A 24,300-nucleotide genomic window follows, 5' to 3' on the forward strand; every position below is an offset into this window, starting at 1 on the left:
TGCCGGAGAGGCAGGCCTCTGAGACACAGGCTAGACTTCTAGGGAAGGATTAGGAAACCAAACATCAAGGCCTTTAAAAGAAAAACCCCTGTGGCCTTCAGGAGTGCTTGGAGGTGCTCCTTCTGTCCCCTGACTGGCTGCAGAAATAGGCCAGTGGGCTGACAGGGCCAGAGGCTGTCTGGGATGGACAAGGTCAAGATGGCAGCCTCAACATATAAGAACTTTCCTGGGAAATACAATTTGAAAAGAATCCAGATGTTCCCAAGATAAACTGGGCAGCTGTGCCTGTAGTTGGTGGAGGCATCTGAGAACAGGCTTCTCTGTCATCAGGTGTTGGCTTGCAAAAAGAAGGGAGGAGGGGAGAAAGCACTAGCCTTGCCGTGGTATGTATCCCTGACATGGCAACACCTACACAACCCGGCTGTGAAGGACATTCTGAAGCTGGGTCAGGCAGCAGTGCTGGGAGGCTGCCAAGTGCAGAGGTGCGTTTTCAAGACCAGAGCCTGTCCGCTTTTCTGAGGCCTGTGGCCTACTAGGAGTGTGTCTCTGACTCTGTTTGCTGTCTGTCCAACATGAAGAGGACAGGCAGGAGAAAAAGTGGGGCTAGCCACCTGAGAAGGGGGGAGGGCACCCCGAGGACACCTCCCTCTCTGTCTAAACACCACTGCAAATCCAAGAAGCCAGCACCACGCCAGCCTCCACATCTGGTTCTCATTAGTCTCAGGGACGCCCTCAGACCTGGCCTGTGCTCTGAGTGTGGGGTTGACACCTGGCCTTGCCCACTCTCCAGGAGCTCTCCCCATGGTGGGGGCAGCAGCACAGGGCACTCAGCCTGAGAGGTGGCAGGCAGCCCTCAGGTCACAAGGGACCAGCAGCCCTGGGCTGATCTGAAAGATATGGTGAGTGGGAGAGGATGGCGAATGGGCAGCATCTTCACGTCAAACTATTGAAAAGACCACATTCCCACCAGAGTCATAACATTCTCCTTTCTTGTTTTTCTTCATACTTTTGTGCGCCAGCCCAGAGCACTGCTTGAAACCTTCCAACTTTCCAGACAGAAAAATCCTAAGGTTGTGCACATGTGTGGACTACTTTAGTGTGTTTCTGGTTTATCCTCACGTTATTTCCTATCTCTGGTCCTTTTCTGGTCACAGTGTCTTCTGCACTGGGCCTGAGCCTGGGCTGTGCTGCTCACTGTGCTTGCATCAGGACTCAGGTGGGAGCAGTGAGTCAACCTGGGGTCTCTGTGTGAGTGATGGGGAAAGAGGAACTTTCGTTTCTCTGACGGACAGCTCTGCTGGGTGCCACACTGCCCCCGTGGGGGCCAGACCCACCTGTGAGGTAAGTGACAGACAGAGCTGGGAGGTAGAGACTGATTCCTGATGACTTTTTTGCTTAAGCAAGCCAGTGTGAGTTGGATATCTGTCACTGGCAACCAAAAGTCCTGACTCAAAGAGAAAAAGCTACACACTGGGTTTAAAAATGCAATCATCACACAAACGGGCAAGTTCCACAATCTGCAGTGTGACCTATCAGACTGTCCAGAGCAACCTGGCAGGACTGGCACACCAGGGAGGACAGCTGTCAAGTCGAAGGGGAGACAGAACCAGCAGGGTCTGCACTCCTTCAGCATCACCCATTGGAGACAGACAGACTCTGCTAGATGTGAGTATCCAGTCTCAAGAGAGGTTCAGTGGTCACCATACTTGCACTGTGGCAGGGTTACATTCTCAAGCCATAGTCCTCCCTCTGGAGCTAAACACACAACCCTCTCATCACCCATCTTGTTCCCTTGGGACACAGATACTAAGTTTGTGAACATGAGGGTTCCAGTCACTAGCAAAGGATATTCTTGATGAGTTAATTAACCCAAACCAGTGCTATGTCCCTGGCGCCTGACTTCCTGGGTTTAGTGTGTGTGTGGGGGCATCACCATTGAATAGCTGGCAGGCCTCCCCGACTGGCCTTCCCTCCTCTGACAAGAGGACACAGGTTTGGGGCTTGAGTGATGCAGTGGGTAGGCTGGTGTGACTCTCCAGGGGGAGGGAGGCCTAGTGGCCCTAATGGAGGTGGCAGACAAGGGGAGTGGGGTTCTTACTGGCTGAGGTGCAGACCCATTTCCTGGAGGGCTTGTTCCTGCTCGTCACAAACCTTCTGTAACTCTGTCTTCTCATCCTGGAGCTCCCGCAGCTCCTAAAGTGAACAAACCAGGTGCTTGACACAGACTTGAAAGTCTTTTTTTTTTTAAGGTTTAGTAATCATAGTGACAAGCAGGTTGGAATGTTTTTCTTTTCTTTTTTCTGTTGTGTTTTTTCTTTTTTGGCCACTCTGCGAGGCATGCAAGATCTTGATTCCCTGACCAGGGATCAAACCTGTGTCCCCTGCAGTGGAAGCGCCAAGTCTTAATCACTGGACCGCTAGGGAAGTCCCTGGAATGTTTTTCAAGAGCAAGAAACAGTTTTGTTGTATTAACCTTCTTCAAGACAGGGTTATTTCATAGGTTCCCTCATGTTTCACCAGAATGGGCAACTGGAAGGGTGAGCACTTCAGGAGTGGCTCTGCAGTGCAAACAGTGATGTGGGGCGAGAAATGTTCAAAACAGACCCTCACAGTGCAAAAAAGGCTTTGCCTATCTGAGTTTCTATGAAAAGACAGATTTGTATCAGGGCAAGCTAGTTTAGGAATAAACTGTTTTTCAGAAAGGGCTGGTCAAAATTTCCGGAGAATGAATGAACAAGGCTGATGAAGGCCAAGATCTGGGCTCTCTTTCATGGCCCCGAGAGTGGCAAGCCCTTCTGGAGGCCCGAGCCATGGAGTGAAGCTCGCTGGGGATGATGCTGATGACTTTGTAATCTGGGGCCAGCACACCTTGAGGACAAAGGCTGGCAAGGGCAGAGACAAAGACCCAGAAAAGTAACTTGGGTTTTCAGGGCTGACCCCGGGGCAGCAGTGGGGCTTAGGCCTGAGTGGTGGCAGTTCCCCCTTAGCCGCTCCTGGGCCCTGTGCTCCAGAGCCTATTAACATAGGCTCACAAGGGCATGCTGAGGCTTCCCAGCGATGTTAGACACATTGTTTTGTTTCTTTTGCAGGGGTGTGTGTAATTCAAATCTTAGATCAAAGTATTTTGAAGTAAAGGGGGCATGGTCCATCATGCGGCAGAACTTTCTAGAAGTCCTCTCCTCCACCTCTGAGCCGGAGTGGCTCTTGAGGAAGCAATCCCCACACTGGGCCTAGCAGGCTCTCTCATGAGGGGCTCTAGGTACTTTCCAATGGAAATCAAAGGGCCTTTCTCTCAAATTGCAGCAGTACCCATTACCGTGCTCAACGAGACAAAATCTAGGTCTGGGAACTGCCCCCGCTGCAGGGATCCTCCTCCAGGGAAGGTGTGGTGCAGGAGGGCTGCCTGAGGCTCTGTTCAAGCCCTCCTTCCTCTGCTATCACACCTCAGCCACACAGCCCTTCTCTCTGCTCCTTTGCTGCGACAGACCCTCACACTTCCTGGTGGCTCTGCATGGCTGGCCCTTGTTCAGCATTCAATTGTCTGCTTAACTGTCACTCTCTTCCCAGGCCACCCGCCATGCCAGTGTGGGGACATTTTACTGTTTTACTCTCTTCACTGTTCTCATTACCGAGTCTCTCTGGTTTGCTCACTGGATTATGATGCGTCTTTGCCTTTTCCTCCTAGAGCAGATGTGGGAACAGTGTCCCAGGCCTGTCCCAGGCCTGGAGCCGGCTGGCGCACAGCGGGGACTGGCCCTGCAGCTGCGGATTCACGAGTCATGCACGTGGCTCACTTGCCCACTGGGAGGCTCTTGAGCAGGAGTTTTTGCAGATGCTAGAAGCTCTTTTTCTCCCCAAGACAGTCTGCCTTACCTTTTTTAATCCTTCTACTTGCTGTAGCTCTGCTCGGAGTAGAGAGGAAGTGTCTTTCTCATGCTGTAATTCTCGCTGAAGAGCCTGTCTTTGCTCTTTTTCTGATTTCAACTCTTTCTCTAGACTTGAGCTGTTTTCGCAAAATGAACTTGAGTTAGTCTCAATGAGAGATTTTCATGAAGGTCCACAATCCACAACCCAGGTCACCACTCAAGAAACGGGGGATTCACAGGAATCTGAACTGCCACGTGAGCATCTAGACCTTTCAACAAGCATGGAAATAAGGTTCCCTTTCCCGCAGGGCCATCTGCACCTCCATAGGAAAGACCAGGAACATGTCATGGAAAGCAGGCACAGGCACACACTTGACAGTTATGCGAATGGAGAGGGAGGAAAAGAGCTCTAACACTTGGGGTCACACACACAGAACCCTCTACTGAGATGGACACCTGAGGAAAAGAGACGTTTATTCTGCAACATTTATCTTGCTTTTTCCAACCCAGAGCCAGCTGACAATGGAGGATATTGGGGGGTTGGGGGCAAATAGAAAGCTACAGAGGGGTAGGAAGTGAACCGCAACTAAATCCTGATGCCCTTCTCACCAGCTGAGTAGCCCTGGGGACTATACTGAACCCCCTGCAATCGTTTTTCTCATTTGTGAAACAGGGAATAGACGTCTCTTTTCTCATCTGAATCCTAGCTTTGCAGGGGCCACCTCTGAAGTGGACACTGGGACGCTGCCCCAATTGGGAGATGGCCTTCCCAGTCCTTCCCGCACCGCTCAGCCACCTGCTGCCGCCAGGGCTCCTACCACTGCTCGAGCAGCTGGGAGAGCTGTTGCTGCAGAGCGCTGCTCCTCCCGCCGAGCTCCTGCTGCAGCTTGTGGCTCCGCTCCTCGGCCCCCTGCCTCGCCCTCTCTGAGTGCTGTAACCTAGACCAAATGAACCAAATCTTTGTAAGGAAAGGATCATTCCTCACATTTACCATATAATTTTTGCATATTCTTGCTGGCTTTCTTTTACATTTAAAAATTAATATATGGTAAAATTGACTCCTTTTTGTGAATAGTTCCTGGAGTTTCAGCACAGGCATAAGTTCATGTAGCCATTACTACAATCCATTCTACCAGGTGATACAGAATAGTTCCATCACCCCACAAAACACCTTGGCACTGCCCCTCTGAGTCACACCTTCTCTCCACCCCTAATGTCATATACATGAAATTATACTTCATATAACCTTTTGAGACTGGCTTCTTTTAGCATGTCTTTGCGATCAATCCAAGTTTTCGTGTGTATCAGTCGTCATTCCTTTTTATGGCTGAGTAGAATTTCATTGCATAGATGTACCAGTTTATCCATTCATTTGATGAAAGATATCTGAGCTGCTTTTAGTTTTTGGCAATTATGAACAGAGCTGCTATAAGCATTTGTGTACAGGTTTTTCGGTGAACATGAGTTTTCATTTCTTTTGGGCAAACAGCCAGGAGTGGGATTATTGGGTCATATGGTAAGAGTATGTTTGGCTTTTTAAGAACTGTTTTCCAAAGTGGTTGTACCATTCTGCATTCCCACTGGTAATGTATGACTGTTCCAGTTGCTTTGTAGCCTCTCCAGCACCTGGTACTGTCATTATAAAAATATGTAGCTGTTCTAATAGGTATGCAGTGGCATCTCATTGATTTTAACATGCACTTCCCTAATGGCTAATGATGCTGAACATCTTTTTTTATTTTTTAACTCAAGTATTGTTGATTTACAATATTGTATTAGTTTCAGGTGTACAGTAATTTGGTTATACAATACACACACACACACACACACACACACACATATATATATATACACACACAGCTATATTCTTTTTTTCCAATTCTTTTCCATCATAGGTTATTATAAGATATTGAATATAGTTCCCTGTGCTACACAGTAAATCCCTGTTGTTTATCTAGTTTATATATGGTGGTGTATATCTGTTAATCCCATACTCCCAATTTATCCCTCCTCCCCTTCCCTTTTGGTAACCATAAGTTTGTTTTCTAAGTCTGTGAGTCTCTTTCTGTGCTGTAAATAAGTTCATTTGTATCAGTTTTAGATTCCACATGTAAGTGATATCATGTATTTGTCTCTCTCTGCCTGACTCACTTACACTTGGTATGATAATCTCTAGGTTCATCCATGTTGCTGCAAGTGGCATTATTTCATTCTTTTTTATTGCTGAGTAATATTCCATTGTGTGTGTGTGTGTGTGTGTGTGTGTGTGTGTGTGTGTATATGTATCTCACATCTTCTTTATCCATTCATTTACTGATGGACATTTAGGTTGCTTCCATGTCTTGGCTACTGTAAATAGTAGTATTGCTATCAACATTGGGGTGCACATATCTTTTGAAATTAGAGCTTTCATCTTTTCTGGATATATGCCCAGAAGTGGGACTGCTGGATCATATGGCAACTCTATTTTTAGTTTTTTAAGGAACCATCATATTGTTTTCCATAGTGGCTGCACCAATTTATATTCCCACCAACAGTGTACGAAGGTTCCCTTTTCCTCACACCCGCTCCTGCATTTATTTGTAGACTTTTGATGATGGCCATTCTGACAGGTGTGAGGTAATACTTCATTGTAGTTTCAGTTTGCATTTCTCTAATAATTAGCCATGTTGAGCATCTTTACATGTGCCTATTGTCCTACTGTATGTCTTCTTTGGAGACATGCTTACTTAGGTGTTCTGCCCATTTTTTGTATTGTATTGTATTGTATTGTATTTATTTATTTATTTACGGCTGTGTTGGGTATTTGTAGCTGTGCACGGGCTTTTTCTAGTTGCGGTGAGTGGGGGCTACTCTTTGTTGTGGTGTGCGGGCTTCTCATCATGGTGGCTTCTCTTGTTGTGGAGCATGGGCTCTAGGTGCGTGGGCTTCAGTAGTTGTGATACACGGGCTCAGTAGTTGTGGCTCCCAGGCTCTAGAGTGCAGGCTCAGCAGTTGTGGTGCACAGGCTTAGTTGCTCTGCAGCATGTGGGATCTTCCTGGACCAGGGATCGAATCCCTGTCCCTTGTATTGGCAGGTAGATTCTTAACCACTATGCTACCAGGGAAGTCCCTTCTGCCCATTTTTTGATTGTGTTGTTTCTCTGTTATTGAGTCATTTGAGGTGTTTGTATGTTTTGGAAATTAAGCCCTTGTCAGTTGCATCATTTTGCAAATATTTTCTCCCAGTCTGTAGGTTGTCTTTTCATTTTGTTTATGGTTTCCTTTGCTGTGCAAAAGTTTGTAAGTTTGATTAGGTCCCATTTGTTTATTTTTGCTTTTATTTCTTTTGCTTTGGGAGACTGACCTAAGAAACCATTGCTACAATTTATGTCAGAGAATGTTTTGCCTATGTTCTCTTCTAAGAGTTTTATGGTGTCACATCTTATATTTAAGTCTTTAAGCCATTTCGAGTTATTTCTGTGTATGATGTGAGGGAGTGTTCTAACTTCAATGATTTACATGAGGCTGTCCAGCTTTCCCAACACCACTTGCTGAAGAGACTGTGTTTTCTCCATTGTATATCCTTCCCTCCTCTGTCAAAGATAAATTGATGTAGGTGTGTGGATTTATTTCTGGGCTCTCTATTCCAATGATCCATATGTCTGTTTTTGTGCTAATACCATGCTGTTTTGACTACTATAGCTTTGTAGTATCGTTTGAAGCCTGGAAGGGTTATGCCTCCAGCTTTGTTCTTTTTCCTCAGGATTGCTTTGGCAATTCAGGGTCTTTTGTGGTTCCACATAAATTTTAGGATTATATGTTGCAGTTTTGTGAAAAATGTCATGGGTAATTTGATAGTGATCACATTAAATCTGTAGATTGCTTTGGGTAGTATGGTCATTTTAACTATATTAATTCTTCCAACCCTAGAGCATGGGATATCTTTACATTTCTTTGAATCATCTTCAATTTTCAATTTCTTTTATCAATGTTTTGTAGTTCTCTGCGTATAAGTCTTTCATCTCCTTGGTTAGGTTTATTCCTAGGTTTTTTTTTTTTTTGATGCAATTTTCAACAGCATTTTTTTTTTTTTTTTTTTACTTTCTCTTTCTGACATTTCATTGTTAGGGTAAAGAAATACAACAGATTTCTGTATATTAATCTTGTATCCTGCTACCTTGACAATCTTTTCATGTGCTTATTTGCCATCCATATGTCCTGTTTGGTGAAGGGTCTGTTTAAGTCTTTTGTCCATTTAAAATTTTTATTTATTTATTTATTTAAGGCTGCACTGAATTTTAGTGTGCCACGCGGGATCTTGTAGCTGTGGAATGCGGGCTCATAGTTGTGGCATGCAGGCTTCTTAGTTGCGGCATGCATGTGGGATCTAGTTGCCCAATCGATCCCTGGATCCCCAGTTCAATCCCTGGATTGAAACCAGGCCCCCTGCATTGGGAGCATGGAGTCTCACCCACTGAACCACCAGGGAAGTCCTCTGTCCATTTTAGATTGGATTGTTCGTGGAGTTCTGAGAGTTCTTTATGTATTTTGGATATAAGTCCTTTGTCAGATATGTGATTTTCAAATTTTCTCCAAATCTATAACTTGTCTTTTTATTCTCTTAAGTGTGTCTTCCACAGAACAAAGTTTTAAATTTTGATAAAGTCCAATTTATCAAGTTTTCTCTTATGGATCATGTTTTTATGTCATGTCTAAGAGCCCTCTGTCTAACCCAAGGCCACAAAGATTTTCTCCTATTTTTTCTTCTAAAAGTTTACAGTTTTAAGTTTTACATGTAGATTTATGATCCATTTTGAGTTAACTTTTGTTTAAAGGTGTGAGGTCTAAATTGAGGTTCATTTTTTGGTGTATGGATATCCAATTGTTCCAATATCATTCACTGAAAAGATTATCCTTTCTCCATTGAACTACCTTTGCACCTTTGTAAAAAAATCAGCCACCTGTATTTGTGCGAGTCTTTTTTTTTTTGCAGTACGAGGCCTCTCACTGTTGTGGCCTCTCCCGTTGCAGAGCACAGGCTTCGGACGTGCAGGCTCAGCAGCCATGGCCCATGGGCCCAGCCGCTCTGTGGCATGTGGGATCCTCCCGGACTAGGGCAAGAACCCGTGTTCCCTGCATTGGCAGGCAGACTCTCAACCACTGCGCCACCAGGGAAGCCCTGTGCAAGTCTATTTTTTGACCCTATTCTGATCCCCTACTGACCTGACATTTACTTATTTTAAAAATTTTTATCTTTTGGTGCGGCATGAGGGATCTTACTTCTTCAACCAGGGATTGAACCCGTGCCCACTGCAGTGGAAGCACAGAGTCTTAACCACTGGACCACCAGCGAAGTCTCTGACCTGATATTTGTTTATTTATTTAAATTTATTTATTTTAAAAAAATTATTTATTTATTTATTCTTTTGGCTGAGTTTCGTCTTCATTGCTGTGCGCAGGCTTTCTCTAGTTGTGGCGAGCAGGGGCTACTCTCTGTTGCAGTCAGCGGGCTTCTCATTGTTGTGGCTACTCATGTTGTGGAGCACAGGCTCTAGGCGCGCAGGCTCAGTAGTTGTGGCTTGTGGGCTCTAGAGCGCAGGCTCAGTAGTTGTGGCACATGGGCTTAGTTGCTCCACGGCATGTGGGATCTTCCTGGGCCAGGGCTCGAACCTGTGTCCCCTGCATTGGCAGGCGGATTCGTAACCACTGCGCCACCAGGGAAGTCCTAACCTGATATTTAAATCTGAGCTCACTGGATAGTTCTAACCCCCTGAGAGGACAATGTGATGTAGCCCTAAGGTTGATTAAATGAATACCTGCTTAGGCAAAGCTGGGGAATCTGGTCCCCTTGCTGGGGACCTGAAGGACAGTCATCCTAACTTGTCTATACTTTTGAAATACTCTGAGTAAGTCCCCAGGCCCAAATAATGCCCAGCACCTTCTAGGGAATATCTGCTGGGGGAAGTGTTTACCTTTCTTCCATTTGTTTCATGCTGGACATAACTTGATTGGTTTTTTCTTCAAAAGATGTGATGGCTTCATTCTTCTGTTGTAAACTGCTCTCTGCATTCTATAAAAGCAAGGAAAGAGGGTTATTTTCTGCTTCTCCCTCACCCCCCTGCCTGCTCTGGATTACAAGTGGGTTCAACTATTCTTGTACTTTTTTTATAACACTTTCAAGAGCGTTTCATTAATTGCTGCTCTTCCCCAGAGCCCTGGAAGACAAACTAGGCTATGGCTCCCATGTCATCAACATAAAGAAAGGCAGAGGGGGAATTTCCTGGAGTTCCAGTGGTTATAACTTGGTGTTTTCACTGCTGTGGTGCAGATTCAATCCCTGGTTGGGGAATTAAGATTCTGCAAGCCAGCCGGCCAAAAAAAGAAAAAAAGAAAAAAAAAAAAGGCAGAGAGGGAGATACTGAAGCCCTCTGTTTGAATAGTCCATGCCCCTTTTTGAAAAAGAATTTCAGAGTCGGATCTGACTCAATGTTACTGAGTCTTCTCATGTGTCAGGCACATCCATGAGTTCACCTGACTCTTGCAGAGTTCTCATGGTGGGCATTGTTAGCCCCCACTTCTCTGAGCAAGAGAGGGAGGCTCAGAAATAGAAAGCACCTGGGAAAAGGTCTGAGCACAAATATGGTGCAGCTGGGTTCTTACTCACAACCATGTGACTTTCTGAGTCCAGGCTTTTAACCATGGCAGATGCTGAATGACTAGGAGGCAGCAAAAGAGCAACATGTTTCTGTGTGCCTACTAGAGACACTCTTAAAATACAAGGATACAGAAAGGCTGAAGACAGAAAGAAGTCCTGATAAATTCTTAAGAATATATAGACTGTAGTGTCTGGCTTTAAAGTAATAAAACTAGACATAAGGAACAAAAGAATAGCTAAACACCTCATATCTGGAAATGGAATAGCATATTACTAAAAACTATTGAGGTAAAAAAAAAAAGAAAAAGAAACCAGAAGAGAGATTATGAAATACTTAGAGCTGAAAGACAATGAAAACACTCTGCAATATTTTACTATATTGAAGATGCACCCTAATTTTATATACCACTATGAAGGAAAAAACTGCTACTTGAAACATGTCATGCCATTGACCATAAGATGCATCTTGATTTCAGAGATGACAAATGTGAGAAACATGCTTTTTAGGTGAAATGCTTCCATCAAAATTTGAGGGCCATAGCTAAAGCAGTACTTGTGGGCAATTTTTAACTTTAAATAAAATGTTTAATGAAATTAAAAAAGATAAAACAGATGAGCTAAGCATGCATTTCAGAAGTTGAAAATGAGCCACAGAGCAAACCCAAAGAAATAAGAAAGAAAATAATAAAAGTCAGGGTAGAAATCAATGAAAAAGAAATAATAACAATACACAATAAAGAATATTAGAAAAAAAGCTGGTTCTCTGAAAAGATTATGAGGACAGACACACCTCTGGCAAGACCAAATAAGGAAGAAATACAAAAAATGCAAAAAGAAAATGCTGAATAAAAGAGATTTAAAAATTCTGCAAAAGAATGTTATAAACAAAAACATTTGAAAACCTAAACAAAATAAGATACATTTTGGAAAAAAATATACCAAAATTGGTCTGAGAAGAAATGGAAAATATGAATAAGCCAGTAAACATTCAATAAATAGAAATGGTAGTCATAGTCTCTCTGCCCAAAAAGCCCAGCCCAGATGAATCCTACAACATGGGTGGGTTCTCAAAACTTTTGGAGAATAGACACTTTCTATCTTATAAGCATTATTTCAGAGAAAGAGAACAGGAAACCTTATTTTATAGTACCAGTCCAACCATGATTCTGAAGCCAAATAAGGCTAGTAAAAGGAAAGAAAGAGGTCTGTCTCGTACATAAACACACAGATTATATATAACATATTGGCTAACTGAGTCAAGAGTATATTTAAATATATCACAATCAAGCAGGAATCCAGGAACATAAATGTATAAATTGCCACATAAATAAGGGAGAAAAAGAACAGGACTATCACAACAGATAAAATGCAAAAAAGCCCAAAACATTTAATAAGGTTCAATATTTATTTATGAGGAAAACTCTGAGCAAACAAGAAATAGAAAAGAACTTCCTTAACTAAGTAAAGTTTATATATCAACCATCTAGTAAGCATTATTCTTGATGGAGAAATTTTTACATGCATTACTTTTAAGATCAGGACCACAAATCTGCTTACTATTCCAACTACTGTTTAATGTAGTCATGGAGGTCCTGGCCAATGCTAAAAGAAACAAAAAAGAATGAGGTGTACAAAACCTGAGAGTGAAGAAATTAAACTGTCTTTATTTGCCTATGATATGATCAATTACATCTAAAATCAACAGGATTAATAGACAAACTATTAGAACTAGGTGGTGAGCAAGGCTGTCAAACACAAGATCAACCTATAAAGCACAAAAGCACTTCTCTACATCAGCAAGACCTCACTAGGGGATGCAGCCAAAATAAGGCACCCAGCACACTAGCAACAAGAACTAGACAGAATTGAGGAGTTCACCTAGAGAAAATGCAACTCTTACAGAAGAAAAAGGACAAAAAGAGAGTAAACTATAAATTCAATGCAATTCTCATGTAAGAAATTCAGCTGGATTTTTTAAAAAGGAAATTTATACCTTATTCTAAAATTTTTATCAAGAATCAGACTATACTACAAAGCTACAGTAACCAAAACAGCATGATACTGGCACAGAAACAGCACATAGATCAATGGAACAGGATAGAAAGCCCAGAAATAAACCCAAGCACTTATGGTCAATTAATCTACAGCAAAGGAGGCAAGAATATACAATGGAGAAAAGACAGTCTCTTCAGTAAGTGGTGCTGGGAAAAGTGTACAGCTACATGTAAAAGAATGAAATTAGAACATTTTCTAACACCATATACAAAAATAAACTTGAAATGGATTAAAGACCTAAATGTAATACTGGATACTATAAGACTCCTAGAGGAAAACATAGGCAGAGCACTCTTTGACATAAATCAGAGAAATATTTTTTTGGATCTGTCTCCTAGAGTAATGGAAACAAAAGCAAAAATAAACAAATGGGACCTAATTAAACTTATAAGCTTTTGCACAGCAAAGGAAACCATAAACAAAATGAAAAGACAACCTATGGAATGGGAGAAAACATCTGCAAATGATGTGACTGACAAGGGATTAATTTTGAAAATATACAAACAGCTTATACAGCTCAGTATCAAAAAAAACAAACAACCAATCAAAAAATGGGCAGAAGACCTACATCAACATTTCTCCAAAGAAAACATACAGATGGCCAATAAGCACATGAAAAGATGCTCAACTTGCCTAATTATTAGAGAAATGCAAATAAAAACTACAATGAAGTATCACCTCACACCAGTCAGAATGGTAATCATCAAAAAGTCTGCAAATAATAAATCCTACACTGTTGGTGGGAATGTAAATTGGTGCAGCCACTGTGGAAGACAGTATGGAGGTTCCTTAAAAAACTAAAAATGGAATTACCATATGATCCAGCAGTCCCACTCCTGGGCATATATCCAGAAAAGATGAAAGCTCTAATTCAAAAAGATACGTGCACCTCAATGTTCACAGCAATACTATTTACAGTAACTGAGACATGGAAGCAACCTAAATGTCCATCAACAGATGAATGGATAGGGGCTTCCCTGGTGGCACAGTGGTTAAGAATCCGCCTGCCAATGCAGGGGACATGGGTTTGAGCCCTGGTCCGGGAAGATCCCACATGCTGCAGAGCAACTAAGCCCATTCACCGCAACTACTGAGCCTGCGCTCTAGAGCTCGCGTGCCACAACTACTGAGCCCGCGTGCCACAACTATTGAAGCCCGCGTGCCTACAGCCCATGCTCCGCAACAAGAGAAGCCACTGCAATGGGAAGCCCATGCACCACAACGAAGAGTAGCCCCCACTCGCCGCAACCAGAGAAAGCCCATGCACGGCAACAAAGACCCAACGTGGCCAAAAATAAAAATAAAAAGTAAATAAATTTATATAAAAAAATAGATGAAGGATAAAGAAGATATGGTATTATATACATTGGAATATTATTCAGCCATAAGAAAGAAGGAAATAATGCCATTTGCAGCAATATGGATGGACCTAGAGATTATCATACTAAAGTGAAGTCAGACAGACAAAGACAAATATCATGTATCACACATAGGATCTGAAAAAATGATACAAATGAACTTATTTACAACACAGAAACAGACTCACAGACGTAGAAAAGAAACTTATGGTTACCAAAGGGGAAAGGGGTGAGGAGGGATAAATTAGAAATTTGGGATTAACAGATACACACCACTATATATAAAACAGATAAATAAGGACCTACTGTATAGCATAGGGAACTATATTCAGTATTTTGTAATACCCTATAATAGAAAAGAATCTGAAAAAGAATCACTTTGCTTTACACCTGAAACTAACACAATACTGTAAATTAATTATACTTCAATTAAAAAAAAGAAAAAAAGGATGAACATTTACAAATAGATAAGTCAATCAAAAAAAGAAGAGGGAAAAAAGGGGGAAAGGTAGGCAGGCTTGACCTACGTTATGGGTCGAGTGTGTCCATCCCAAATCCATTATGTTGAAGTCCTAACCCCAGTACCACCCAGGATCTTATTTGGAAAACGGGTCACTCACTGCAGACATAATTAGTTAAGATGAGGTCACACTGGAGTAGGGTGGGCTCCTAATCCAATATGACTGGTGTCCTTTTACAAAGGGGAAATGTGGGCACAGGCATGCACACACAGGGAGAAAGCTGTGTGAAGATGAGGGCAGAGATGGAGGTGATAACTTCTCCAAGTGAAGGAAACCCAAATATTGCCAGCAACCACCAGAATCTAGGAGACGGATGGGACTGACTTCCTCACAGCCCTCAGAGGAAACCATTCCTGCCAACACCTTACTCTGAAACTTCTGGCCTCCAGTACTGTGAGACGGCAAATTTTTGTAAAGCCACTCAGTTTGTGGTACTTTTAAGCAGCTTACTATATGGAGAAAAAGATAACTGGATCCCTAGGTAAGGCCATATACAAAGGTTAACTCTAGATACATTAAAAACCTAAATGTGAAAGGTTTAGACAACTAGTGTGGAATATCTTTGACACCTAGACATGAGAAAGAGTTCTAAAACAAAACCCCCAAACTTCAAACCATATGTGAAAAATCAACACATTAGACTACATCAAAAATAGGGACTTAAGGACAGTAGATGACACTAGGAGAAGATATTTACAATCTGTAAACCAGTAAAGGACTAAAATTTAGACCATACATGGAATTACTACTAATCAACAAGGAAAACATAGGAAACCCAAAAGAAAAAAGGACAAAAAATATGAATAGGCAAGCCACAAAGCAGCATAAATGGGAACCAACATGAAGGGATGCTCAAGCTCACTAGACTGAGAAATGAATATTAAGTCAACTGTACCCTCGCAATACAGGCACCACAGGACACAGCTGGAGGGAGCGTGTGTTGGTGCAGCCCTTCTAGAAAGCAGTGTGGCTGGGCTTATGCAAACCAAGGACACAAAGGAGGAAAGGAAGTGTCTGGCTGGGAGGACACTTCAATTATGTCTGCCAGAGAGATTTCAGAGGGAGATGGGTACACTAGCTGCCAAGGTGTTGCTTGTGCTAGCGCAGTGGAGGAAAACCGTTTGTCCGTCACCGGGGGAATGGGCAAGAAAACACAGTGGGTACAAACACTGGGAAGCTAAACTGCACTAAGAAGCCAACAGCAGATATACATGAGGATGAATGTAGCACTGAGGGAGAAAAAGTAAGGAATAGAATGTGATCCACAGCACGATACCACTTGTGTAAATTAAAATTCATGTCCTCAAAATGATACATGTTTTAGAATGACAAATATAAATAAAAAGATAAACACTTAAGAATGCTGGCCTAGAGGAAAGAGGATGGGAGTCGGGGTGGGGGATAAAAGGAAATAAGAAAACAGGGTGTCTTATTATAGTGCCCCAAACAGAGGGATATGACTGACTCAACCTTCTGCATCTGAAGCCCAGAGGGAGAAAAGGGTATGAGGCCAGAATTCCAGCAGCACCAGAGACGGACTTGGGGGTGGTGCTTCCCCAGGGAACCCAATGTATGCTGTGCTGACTCAGCAGCCAGGGGTTTGGTGCTGTCAAAGCAGATGTTGTGACCCTTGTTAGTTATGGCAAACATTTAGTCAAACTGTCGCTTGCCCAAACTTGGAAGATGGAATCCACGCAACTGTGCCAGGGCTCCAGAATGCTAGGATGTGCAGTGGGGTTTGCCATGTGAACAGGTGCTATAAGCAAGGGGTTTGCAGGGAGAGATGGACAGGGATACAGAGGCCAAAGGTTAGAAAAGTCAACTGCTTCTGGACTCAGAAGGAAGAGAGAGGACTGAAGAGTGAGCCATATGGCCCTGTGACATCCTGCAGCGAAGATCGGAGTAGGCTGCTTTCCTCATGCCTCAAGCTGTTGTTCCAGATGACTGGTCACTGACATGAGAAAGACTGACAGAGCAAAGAAATGGAGCAGGTGTGGGAACTGTGTTTACTCATAACAGACTACGGTCACTGACACACGGATCAAGTGGATGCAAGCAGACCAGAGGCTGTGACAGAGGGAACCGAATTGTCCAAGAAACCACCAGTCTGGTCTGAAAAATATCTGACTGTTGGATCCCTTATACAACCTCCAGGCCAGTAGACTGACACTGGCAAGAAGCTGGCCGTCAAAGCTGTGTAGCCCACTCCACGGGAGCCCACTTCCCATCAGCCATTGAAGATGGTGGTCTCAGGGGCCACGGAGGTCAGCAGACATGCTCTCTAGAAGGCAGAAGCGGTAGCCAGACATGCTAAGAAATGGAGTCCTCAGTACCCCAAGCAGCCTTCACGGTTCCTGCCCAGAGGACACAATGACCACCGAGGGCCAGGGACTGCCAGGTGCGTCCCTTGTTTCCTCTTTCCCAATAGGCATTTCATCATGGTTATCCTGTTTCTGCTCTACCAGTTCATCCTGGGCAGGACAGGCTAACGTGACTGACAGATAGTCTTCTAGTTGGAACACAGGCCCTATGGGCTTGAGGGAGAGTGCTGCCCATCACCCAGGGTTGTGGACTCTGAGGAAGCAGGGCTTGCCAGTAGCTCAGTGGGGTCGACTGTTGTAGTGACAACTACATCTACCCACACCTACTTTCCCCTTCACCTGGCCTGCAGCCCAGAAACAACAGCCCCAGGCTCCCCTTGCAGCCAAGCCTGGCCATGCTGACTAGCCCTTTCCTATGTGATCGGAAGAAATGGTGGGTGCAACTGCTGTCTCACTGTTTGAGAACAAATCCCTGGCTCTGGACCTTTGCTCTTCTCCCCACTTCTGCTGGCAAGAATGGTGACAACTCAAGTGGCCTTGAGAGCTGGAGCTGCCATTAGTCTGAATCCCTGAATGACCGTGGGGAGCAAAACTGCTGGTCTGCAATGCTTTAAGCTATTATAGTAGTTTAGTTTCCCCTAACATGTATTAACAGTATGTCTATATGCTGAACAAAACCAGAAGAAAACATGAAAAAATTAAAATAGATAATTTGTTGGGAGGGTAAAACTATTTTCTTCCTTTTCTCTTTTTGCTTCAATTTTCATTGTTGCAATTACAAAAATATTAATTACGTAATAATTTTTAAAAAGACGGACAAAATAGCACAGTTTATTTGTACCGTCTGCTCTCACATTATCTTTGGCATAGATGTTACTACTAGTAAGACTGAAACCACTCTGTGGAAAAGGAAGTGGGACTGTTTTGGCAATAAAATAGGAAAGAGAACTTCAAAAAAGGAAAAGCTTTGAGGACACAGAATGGTACCCTTCTGGGTAGCTTCTGGGCAAGAAAGTGTTGCAGTGTTTAGATGCTGTCTTTCAAACTCTGGCGTGACCGGTTCTTTCTGGGCTAGCTCCCCTTGACCACTCTGAAATGACGAGGGAGGTGATCTTGGAGACTCAGTAAGATTAACTTATTGGCAAAGCTTGAAAAGGCAATACTAACTAATATCCTTAATCCACTTCTCCATTTCTTGGGGCAAACAATTAGTACCTGAAGTAGACAGAAACAGACAGCAGGGGGACAGTGAACGTATGACAGGCAAAGTTCAGATTTAGATTCAAGAGACACAGTTCAGTTTTCAGCTCTATTTATTAGCTGTGCCACCAGGGACATGTGACTTAGCCATTTGATTTTACCTTGTCACTTACATTTCCCCCCATTTTATAAACTTTTGTCAGGGACTGCCGGGAGACTCAAATAAAATAAATGCAATAACATGTAAGATGGCCTAGGACCAGGTCTGCAAATACTAGGCCCTCACAGATGTGTCTATTCTCTCCTTCTGCGGAAAGAATGACTGGAAAGGCAGCACGTGACAAGCTCTACCACTGTAGACAAGCAGCAGGAAACAGGGTTGTGATGTGGACATAAAGCCAAGTCCCACCTGAACTTTGTGAAACATCTGTAAGTTAATTGCTTTGACTTCCTCCAGCTGCTGGCGCAGGGCAACTAGAGTGTCCTGCTTCTCGTGAGTGTCCTTTTCTAGTAACTTCATTGCGATTTCCATTTCGGTTTTCATTCCAATTTGTAGCTCCAGTTCTTTTTCTAGTTCCTTAAAAGGATATTAATAAGGAAAATATTATTAAAGCACATCACAGAAATGAACTTAACTGATGTTGTATCTTGGGCAGTGCTGAAAATACAAACGGAAGGTCAGAATAGGTTAGGGAGATGCAGACAAGTCTGTCTGGAGCGTAACTAGATTAAGTTTTCTCCCTTTCCTCATTTTACAATGAACACTGGCTCTGCATCAAGTCAACAGAAAGCAGGTAGGTGGCAATGAGAAATACTCCACGAGTATTTTTTTTCACATGTTAAAAACTTTATTTGTATAAAAACTCACTTGTTTTTAAAAGCAGGTTGAAGCATGTGTGTGCAAAGTGCTGACAGAAGTAACATAGAGGGAATAAACTGAGGAATCTTTCTGGTAACTCAGGCTCGCAAACTCACCAAACGGGCTTTCTTCTCCTCCTTCAGCTGCTTCCACACATCATTGTACATTTCATCCAGACCTTGCCGAGTCTGCTTGTAAGTCTCCAGCTCAACTTTTGTATCCTGTTTTGTTATCTGTGATCAAACAAGAGCACCAGAGGGATGGTTTGCTTACAGAAGCAAGCTAACTACAAAGTATTTAAAAATATAACATATATATATTTTTAAACAGTAGCATAATTTCTATTTTTTTAAGCATAATAGAGAAAGGCTAAAATTTTAAAGGTATTTTGAAATATCTTTGAACATGAAGGATGAGAGCAAGCCAATAGATTTTTGAAAAGGTAGGTGCAGAAAACAATTTAATTTTCTTTAAAATAGAATAGTCGTTCTGAGTGGGAAAGGTCCCCATTCAGTATTTATCTAGCACGTTTTTAGCACTGGGTGAATTTTGAGATGAATCAGATATGGTCTCTACTCTCAAGTCATCAGGTGAGACAGCTGCAAGCCAGCAATTCTACACAACAGTAAGCGGATTCTATAATGGAGGGAGGTGCAAAGAGCTATGGAAACACGGGAGAAGGGTCCAGGCCTACTGATGGGTGCCAGAGGCAGCACCACAGGGGACCAGGCTCATGAGAGAAGCTGAAGAGGGAATAGGAACTTTCACTCGCAAAGGCCCAGAGGCAAGGGAGCAGTGCACTTGGGAAACCCCAAGTGGTCCGGGTGGCCTGAGAGTGACACAGAAGGGCACTGTGGCAGGATTTTCTGGTGTCAAACAAGGCATCTTTGCACGTTCTGGGCTTGAGATGTCTGATGCACATGTCTGAGTGGGGAACATGCCGCCCAGCTGCAAGGCCTACTTCTCACCTCTACGCTTTTTTCGCTTTTCTCACGAATTAATTCATTTTGTTCTCTTAATTGTTGCTGTTCTTCTTGAAGTGAACAAATTCGGTCTGTTGCAGCTGAAAGCTGATTAAGAAAGATTTTTAGATTTCTTAACATCAAAATGAATCTTACTGTTCAAATTAAAAGCTAACATTTGGCATCTTCACAATTGACAATGTATTTTCACATATGTGATATTTTATTTTTTATCCTTGTTTTGAATAGGTAATACATTCACATGGTTCAAAATTCCAAAGATATAAAAACATAAACAGTAAAATCTCTCTTACCCCTGCCCCTAGCCATCTCTGCCCTCCCTAGATATTCTTGTTTTACAAAAATGATAGCATACTACTTCATGTGGGCAAAGATTTATGGACACAAATTAGAAACAGCTTAAATGTCCAATACTAGAAATGGTTTAACAAATCACAGTAAAAGCATAAAACAGAAATATGTAGTTATTAAAATACTTACAAAAGCTTTTAATGACTTGAGAACATACTTATGATATAATAAAAATAAAAAAGCAGGTTATACAGTAAGTTCTCACGTCTAGTTTAAAGAAAAAAACTTAACTGTTAAAAATCATTAAGAAAAACAAAAACAAACAAACAAAAAAAGCTTAAGGAAAGATGGGGACTCTATATACAGCTGTCACTTAGCCAAGGGATTATGGGCTTTTTTCCCCCTGATTCTTCATTCTTTTTAGTTTTTCTAGCCAATGAGCAAAAGGATATCTTATCACTAGAGAGAGAATTAAAGAAGCTGGGAGAGGAATCACAACCAAACCATTAAAGATGTGCCCGAGGAAAACATCTTCCTTGCCCTGAACAAGTTAACGTAGTTTAGGCTAAAGTGTACAGGAGCAGGTGCCTTCATGTACCTGCTGAGGAGAGGTGAGTAAATACCCCAACCAACCTCTCCTTTCCCAGCCTCTGAGACAGCCTGGTGAGAGAAGGTGAGGCTGGAGAAGGAGAAAGAAGCCAGACATTTGCCCTCGATACTTGGCTGTGCTCTTAGCGTCATTCACTAATGGGGGGCCCTGAAGCACTGAACTCCTCACCTCCCCTTGGTCAACAGCATCTAGGTCCACTCAGACTCAGAACCCAGGACTGGGGTTTCTAAACATAACTGCTGTGCCCACGTAAGAAACTTTAAGGCTTGAAAGGAGGTGCTAGTTGCTGCAAGGGAAGAAGCAGGCAAAAACCATAAGCTAATTCCCATCCTACTCTCTGAAGACATAGAGAGCACACCCTGAAGTGAGAGATATACTTTTCTCTGAAGTACATTTTCTATTACATCTGTTTGCCTTTGAAGGAAAAATAAGCCAGTTGTTCAGTTTCAAAAGCTAAATTAGACTTTCATTCAAAGCATGTCACCTCCCCTCAGAATGGGAGAAAATATTTACAGATGAAGCAACTGACCAGGGATTAATCTCCAAAATATACAAACAGCTCATGCAGCTCAATATCAAAAAAACAACCCAATCAAAAAATGGGCAGAAGATCTAAATAACATTTCTCCAAAGAAGACATGCAGATGGCCAAAAAGCACATGAAAAGATGGTCAACATCACTAATTATTAGAGAAATGCAAATCAAAACTACAATAAGGTATCACCTTACACTGGTCAGAATGGCCATCATGAAAAAATCTACAAACAGGGCTTCCCTGGTGGCACAGTGGTTGAGAGTCCGCCTGCCGATGCAGGGGACACGGGTTCATGCCCCGGTCTGGGGAGATCCCACATGCTGCGGAGGAGCTGGGCCCGTGAGCCATGGCCGCTGAGCCTGCGCGTCCAGAGCCTGTGCTCCACAGCGGGAGAGGCCACAACAGAGAGGCCCGTGTAACGCAAAAAAAAAAAAAAAAAAAATCTACAAACAATAATTGCTGGAGAGGGTGTGGAGAAAAGGCAACCCTCCTATACTGCTCGTGGGAATGTAAATTGGTACAGCCACTATGAAGAACAGTATGGAGGTTCCTTAAAAAACTAAAAATAGAGCTACCATATGATCCAGCAATCCCACTCCTGGGCATATATCTGGAGAAAACCATAATTCTAAAAGATATATGTACCCCAATGTTCATTGCAGCATTACTTACAGTAGCCAGGACATGGAAGCAACCTAAATGTCCATCAACAGAGGAATGAATAAAGAAGATGTAGTACATATACACAGTGGAATATTACTCAGCCATAAAAAAGAACGAAATAATGCCATCTGCAGAAACATGGATTGACCTAGAGATTGTCAGACTGAGTGAAGTAAGTCAGACAGAGAAAGACAAATATCATACAATATTGCTTATACGTGGAATCTAAAAAAGGGTATAAATGAACTTATCTACAAAACAGAAATAGAGTTACAGATGTAGAAAACAAACTTACGGTTACCAGGGGGTAAAGGGCGGGGAGGGATAAATTGGAAGATTGGGATTGACATATACAAACTACTATATATAAAACAGATAACTAGTAAGGACCTTCTGTATAGCACAGGGAACTCTACTCATTACTATGTAATGGCCTATATGGGAAAAGAATCTAAAAAAGAGTGGATATATGTATATGTATAGCTGATTCACTTTGTTGTACACCTGAAACTAACACAACATTGTAAATCAACTATACTCCAATAAAAATTATATATATATATATAAAAAGCATGCCACCTCATCTGGGAGAACAAAGAGTGAATCTGCTTTTCTAAAATCAACTAAGGGGACTTCCCTGGTGGTGCAGTGGTTAAGAATCCGCCTGTCAATGCAGGGGACACGGGTTTGAGCCCTGGTCCAGGAAGATCCCACATACCGCGGAGCAACTAATCCTGTGTGCCACAACTACTGAGCCTGCACTCTAGAGCCCGCGAGCCACACCTACTGAGCCCGCTCACCACAACTATTGAAGCCTGCACGCCTAGAGCCTGTGCTCCACAACAAGAGAAGCCACCGCAATGAGAAGCCCCTGCATCACAACGAAGACTAGCCCCCGCTCGCTGCAACTAGAGAAAGCCCGTGTGCAGCAATGAAGACCCAACGCAGCCAAAAATAAATAAATAAAATAAAAAAATTTAAAAAATAAATAAAATAAAATCAACTAAGGTCTCCTTGAGTGCCTCCACATGCTAAGTGTTGGACAAGGCACATTTATATGGTATTAACCTAACTTAATCTTTACAATACTATTGTAAGTGTGTTGAATTATCACCCAATTTAGAGATGAGCAAAGTGAGGCCCAAAGGCCCACTCTACCCCCCAGGTGAATTCGAGTCCTTCAGCTCTAAGTGTGATGAAGTCTCTCCCATGAGGCCCATTTTTGAGTTTCTTTCTCCTGTTACAAATCTGAACTCCTCTCGTGAAAGCTGTTCAGGCCTGGCCCCTCAAGAGGGCGCAGGAAGTTTAAAGTGAGCTTTAAACTGGGTCCTCCGTTACAAAGGTGCGCTCTGTGACTCTCCTTTTGGCTGTAACCTGCCTCCACACCATGGTGGGGGGGGTCACTCTCCGGCCCCCCTCACAGCCCTCTTCCTTCCCAGTGAGACTTGGTGGGGAGGGTCGAGCAGCCAGGGACCGCTACCTGTGGAAAGCCTCAGAAAGGCTGAGCAACCCCCCTCCTGCTAACAGGAGACAAGATGTGTCCACCAAGGAGACTGCCGGGCAGCTGGCAGCAAGCTTTCTTCCTCAGCCTCAGCCCTCCTTCTTCCTGTCCTTTCATTCTCTCTCTTCCTAGTGAGAAAGCAGAGAAAGACCACACTGTGGGGAGACTGGTTCCAAGCTCCTGAGAGGCCGAGACACGGAAGGGGGGGGCGAGGGTACTTTTACCCCATAAAAGAGCCTGTGCCTTCTGGGCAGCCGGGAGACACACTACATCATAGGAAAGGTGGGAAAAGAGGAAGAGGATAGCACGTTCACAAAAGGAGTGGGGCTTTTCCAACTAGGACTTGTCTTCTACTGGACCACTGTGAGGTGATAAAACCTAAGTCACTTAGAACTGGCTCATGATCCATTGCACTGGCTCATGGGAGCCCCGGCCAGGGTAGAACACGGACATTCTGAGGATGTGAAATTCTGAGAATGTCTGTCCTGTGTGCAGCTCAACCCAAGGTTAGCAATTCCCATTCCTACAAGTGAGAAGCTCTGGTCAGATATACCAACCATACCATTTCTCTTCTTGGGTCATTCTGCTTTAAGAATTTCAATAAGTTACAAACCTCTTCTTGAAGCTTTGAATTAGTCTTTTCCAGCCCTTCTATCTTGGTTTGAAGATCCCCAACTGTGCAGCTGTGAAAAAGAAAATATTAAGTAAATGTGAACTTATAAAAGCTGACTGTTTTCCCAATCTGTAAACAATGAGAATAGAGATTCCTAGATTTCCTATATGAAATGGAGAGTCAAAGGGTCTCCAATTAACTCATAGATGAGAATTCTAAATATATATGTAAGCAGTGTGTGTGTGTTTGTGTGTGTGTATATATATATATATTTTTTTTTACTGAA

At 43.0% G+C, this 24,300-nt stretch overlaps 1 protein-coding gene across 9 annotated transcripts in view; it reads right to left on the reverse strand.

Moving 5' to 3' along the window:
• The window catches only part of RUFY1 (RUN and FYVE domain containing 1), a 55,982-nt gene that overhangs the window by 13,660 nt on the left and 18,022 nt on the right, over positions 1-24,300 (reverse strand). For 5 of the 9 annotated variants that reach the window (XM_060144429.1, XM_060144428.1, XM_060144426.1 and 2 more), the window contains 8 exons: positions 24,015-24,084; positions 19,786-19,887; positions 18,934-19,050; positions 18,368-18,535; positions 9,821-9,918; positions 4,685-4,804; positions 3,874-4,003; positions 2,099-2,193 (listed from right to left, as the gene is read on the reverse strand). In XM_060144429.1, the coding sequence (XP_060000412.1) occupies positions 2,099-2,193; positions 3,874-4,003; positions 4,685-4,804; positions 9,821-9,918; positions 18,368-18,535; positions 18,934-19,050; positions 19,786-19,887; positions 24,015-24,084 (900 nt within the window). The remainder of the gene's footprint in view (positions 1-2,098; positions 2,194-3,873; positions 4,004-4,684; positions 4,805-9,820; positions 9,919-18,367; positions 18,536-18,933; positions 19,051-19,785; positions 19,888-24,014; positions 24,085-24,300) is intronic. The other 4 variants (XR_009539719.1, XR_009539718.1, XM_060144431.1 and 1 more) reach the window with 2 other exon arrangements.

This window comes from Lagenorhynchus albirostris, chromosome 3, assembly GCF_949774975.1.
Source record: "Lagenorhynchus albirostris chromosome 3, mLagAlb1.1, whole genome shotgun sequence".
Taxonomy (NCBI): domain Eukaryota; kingdom Metazoa; phylum Chordata; class Mammalia; order Artiodactyla; family Delphinidae; genus Lagenorhynchus; species Lagenorhynchus albirostris.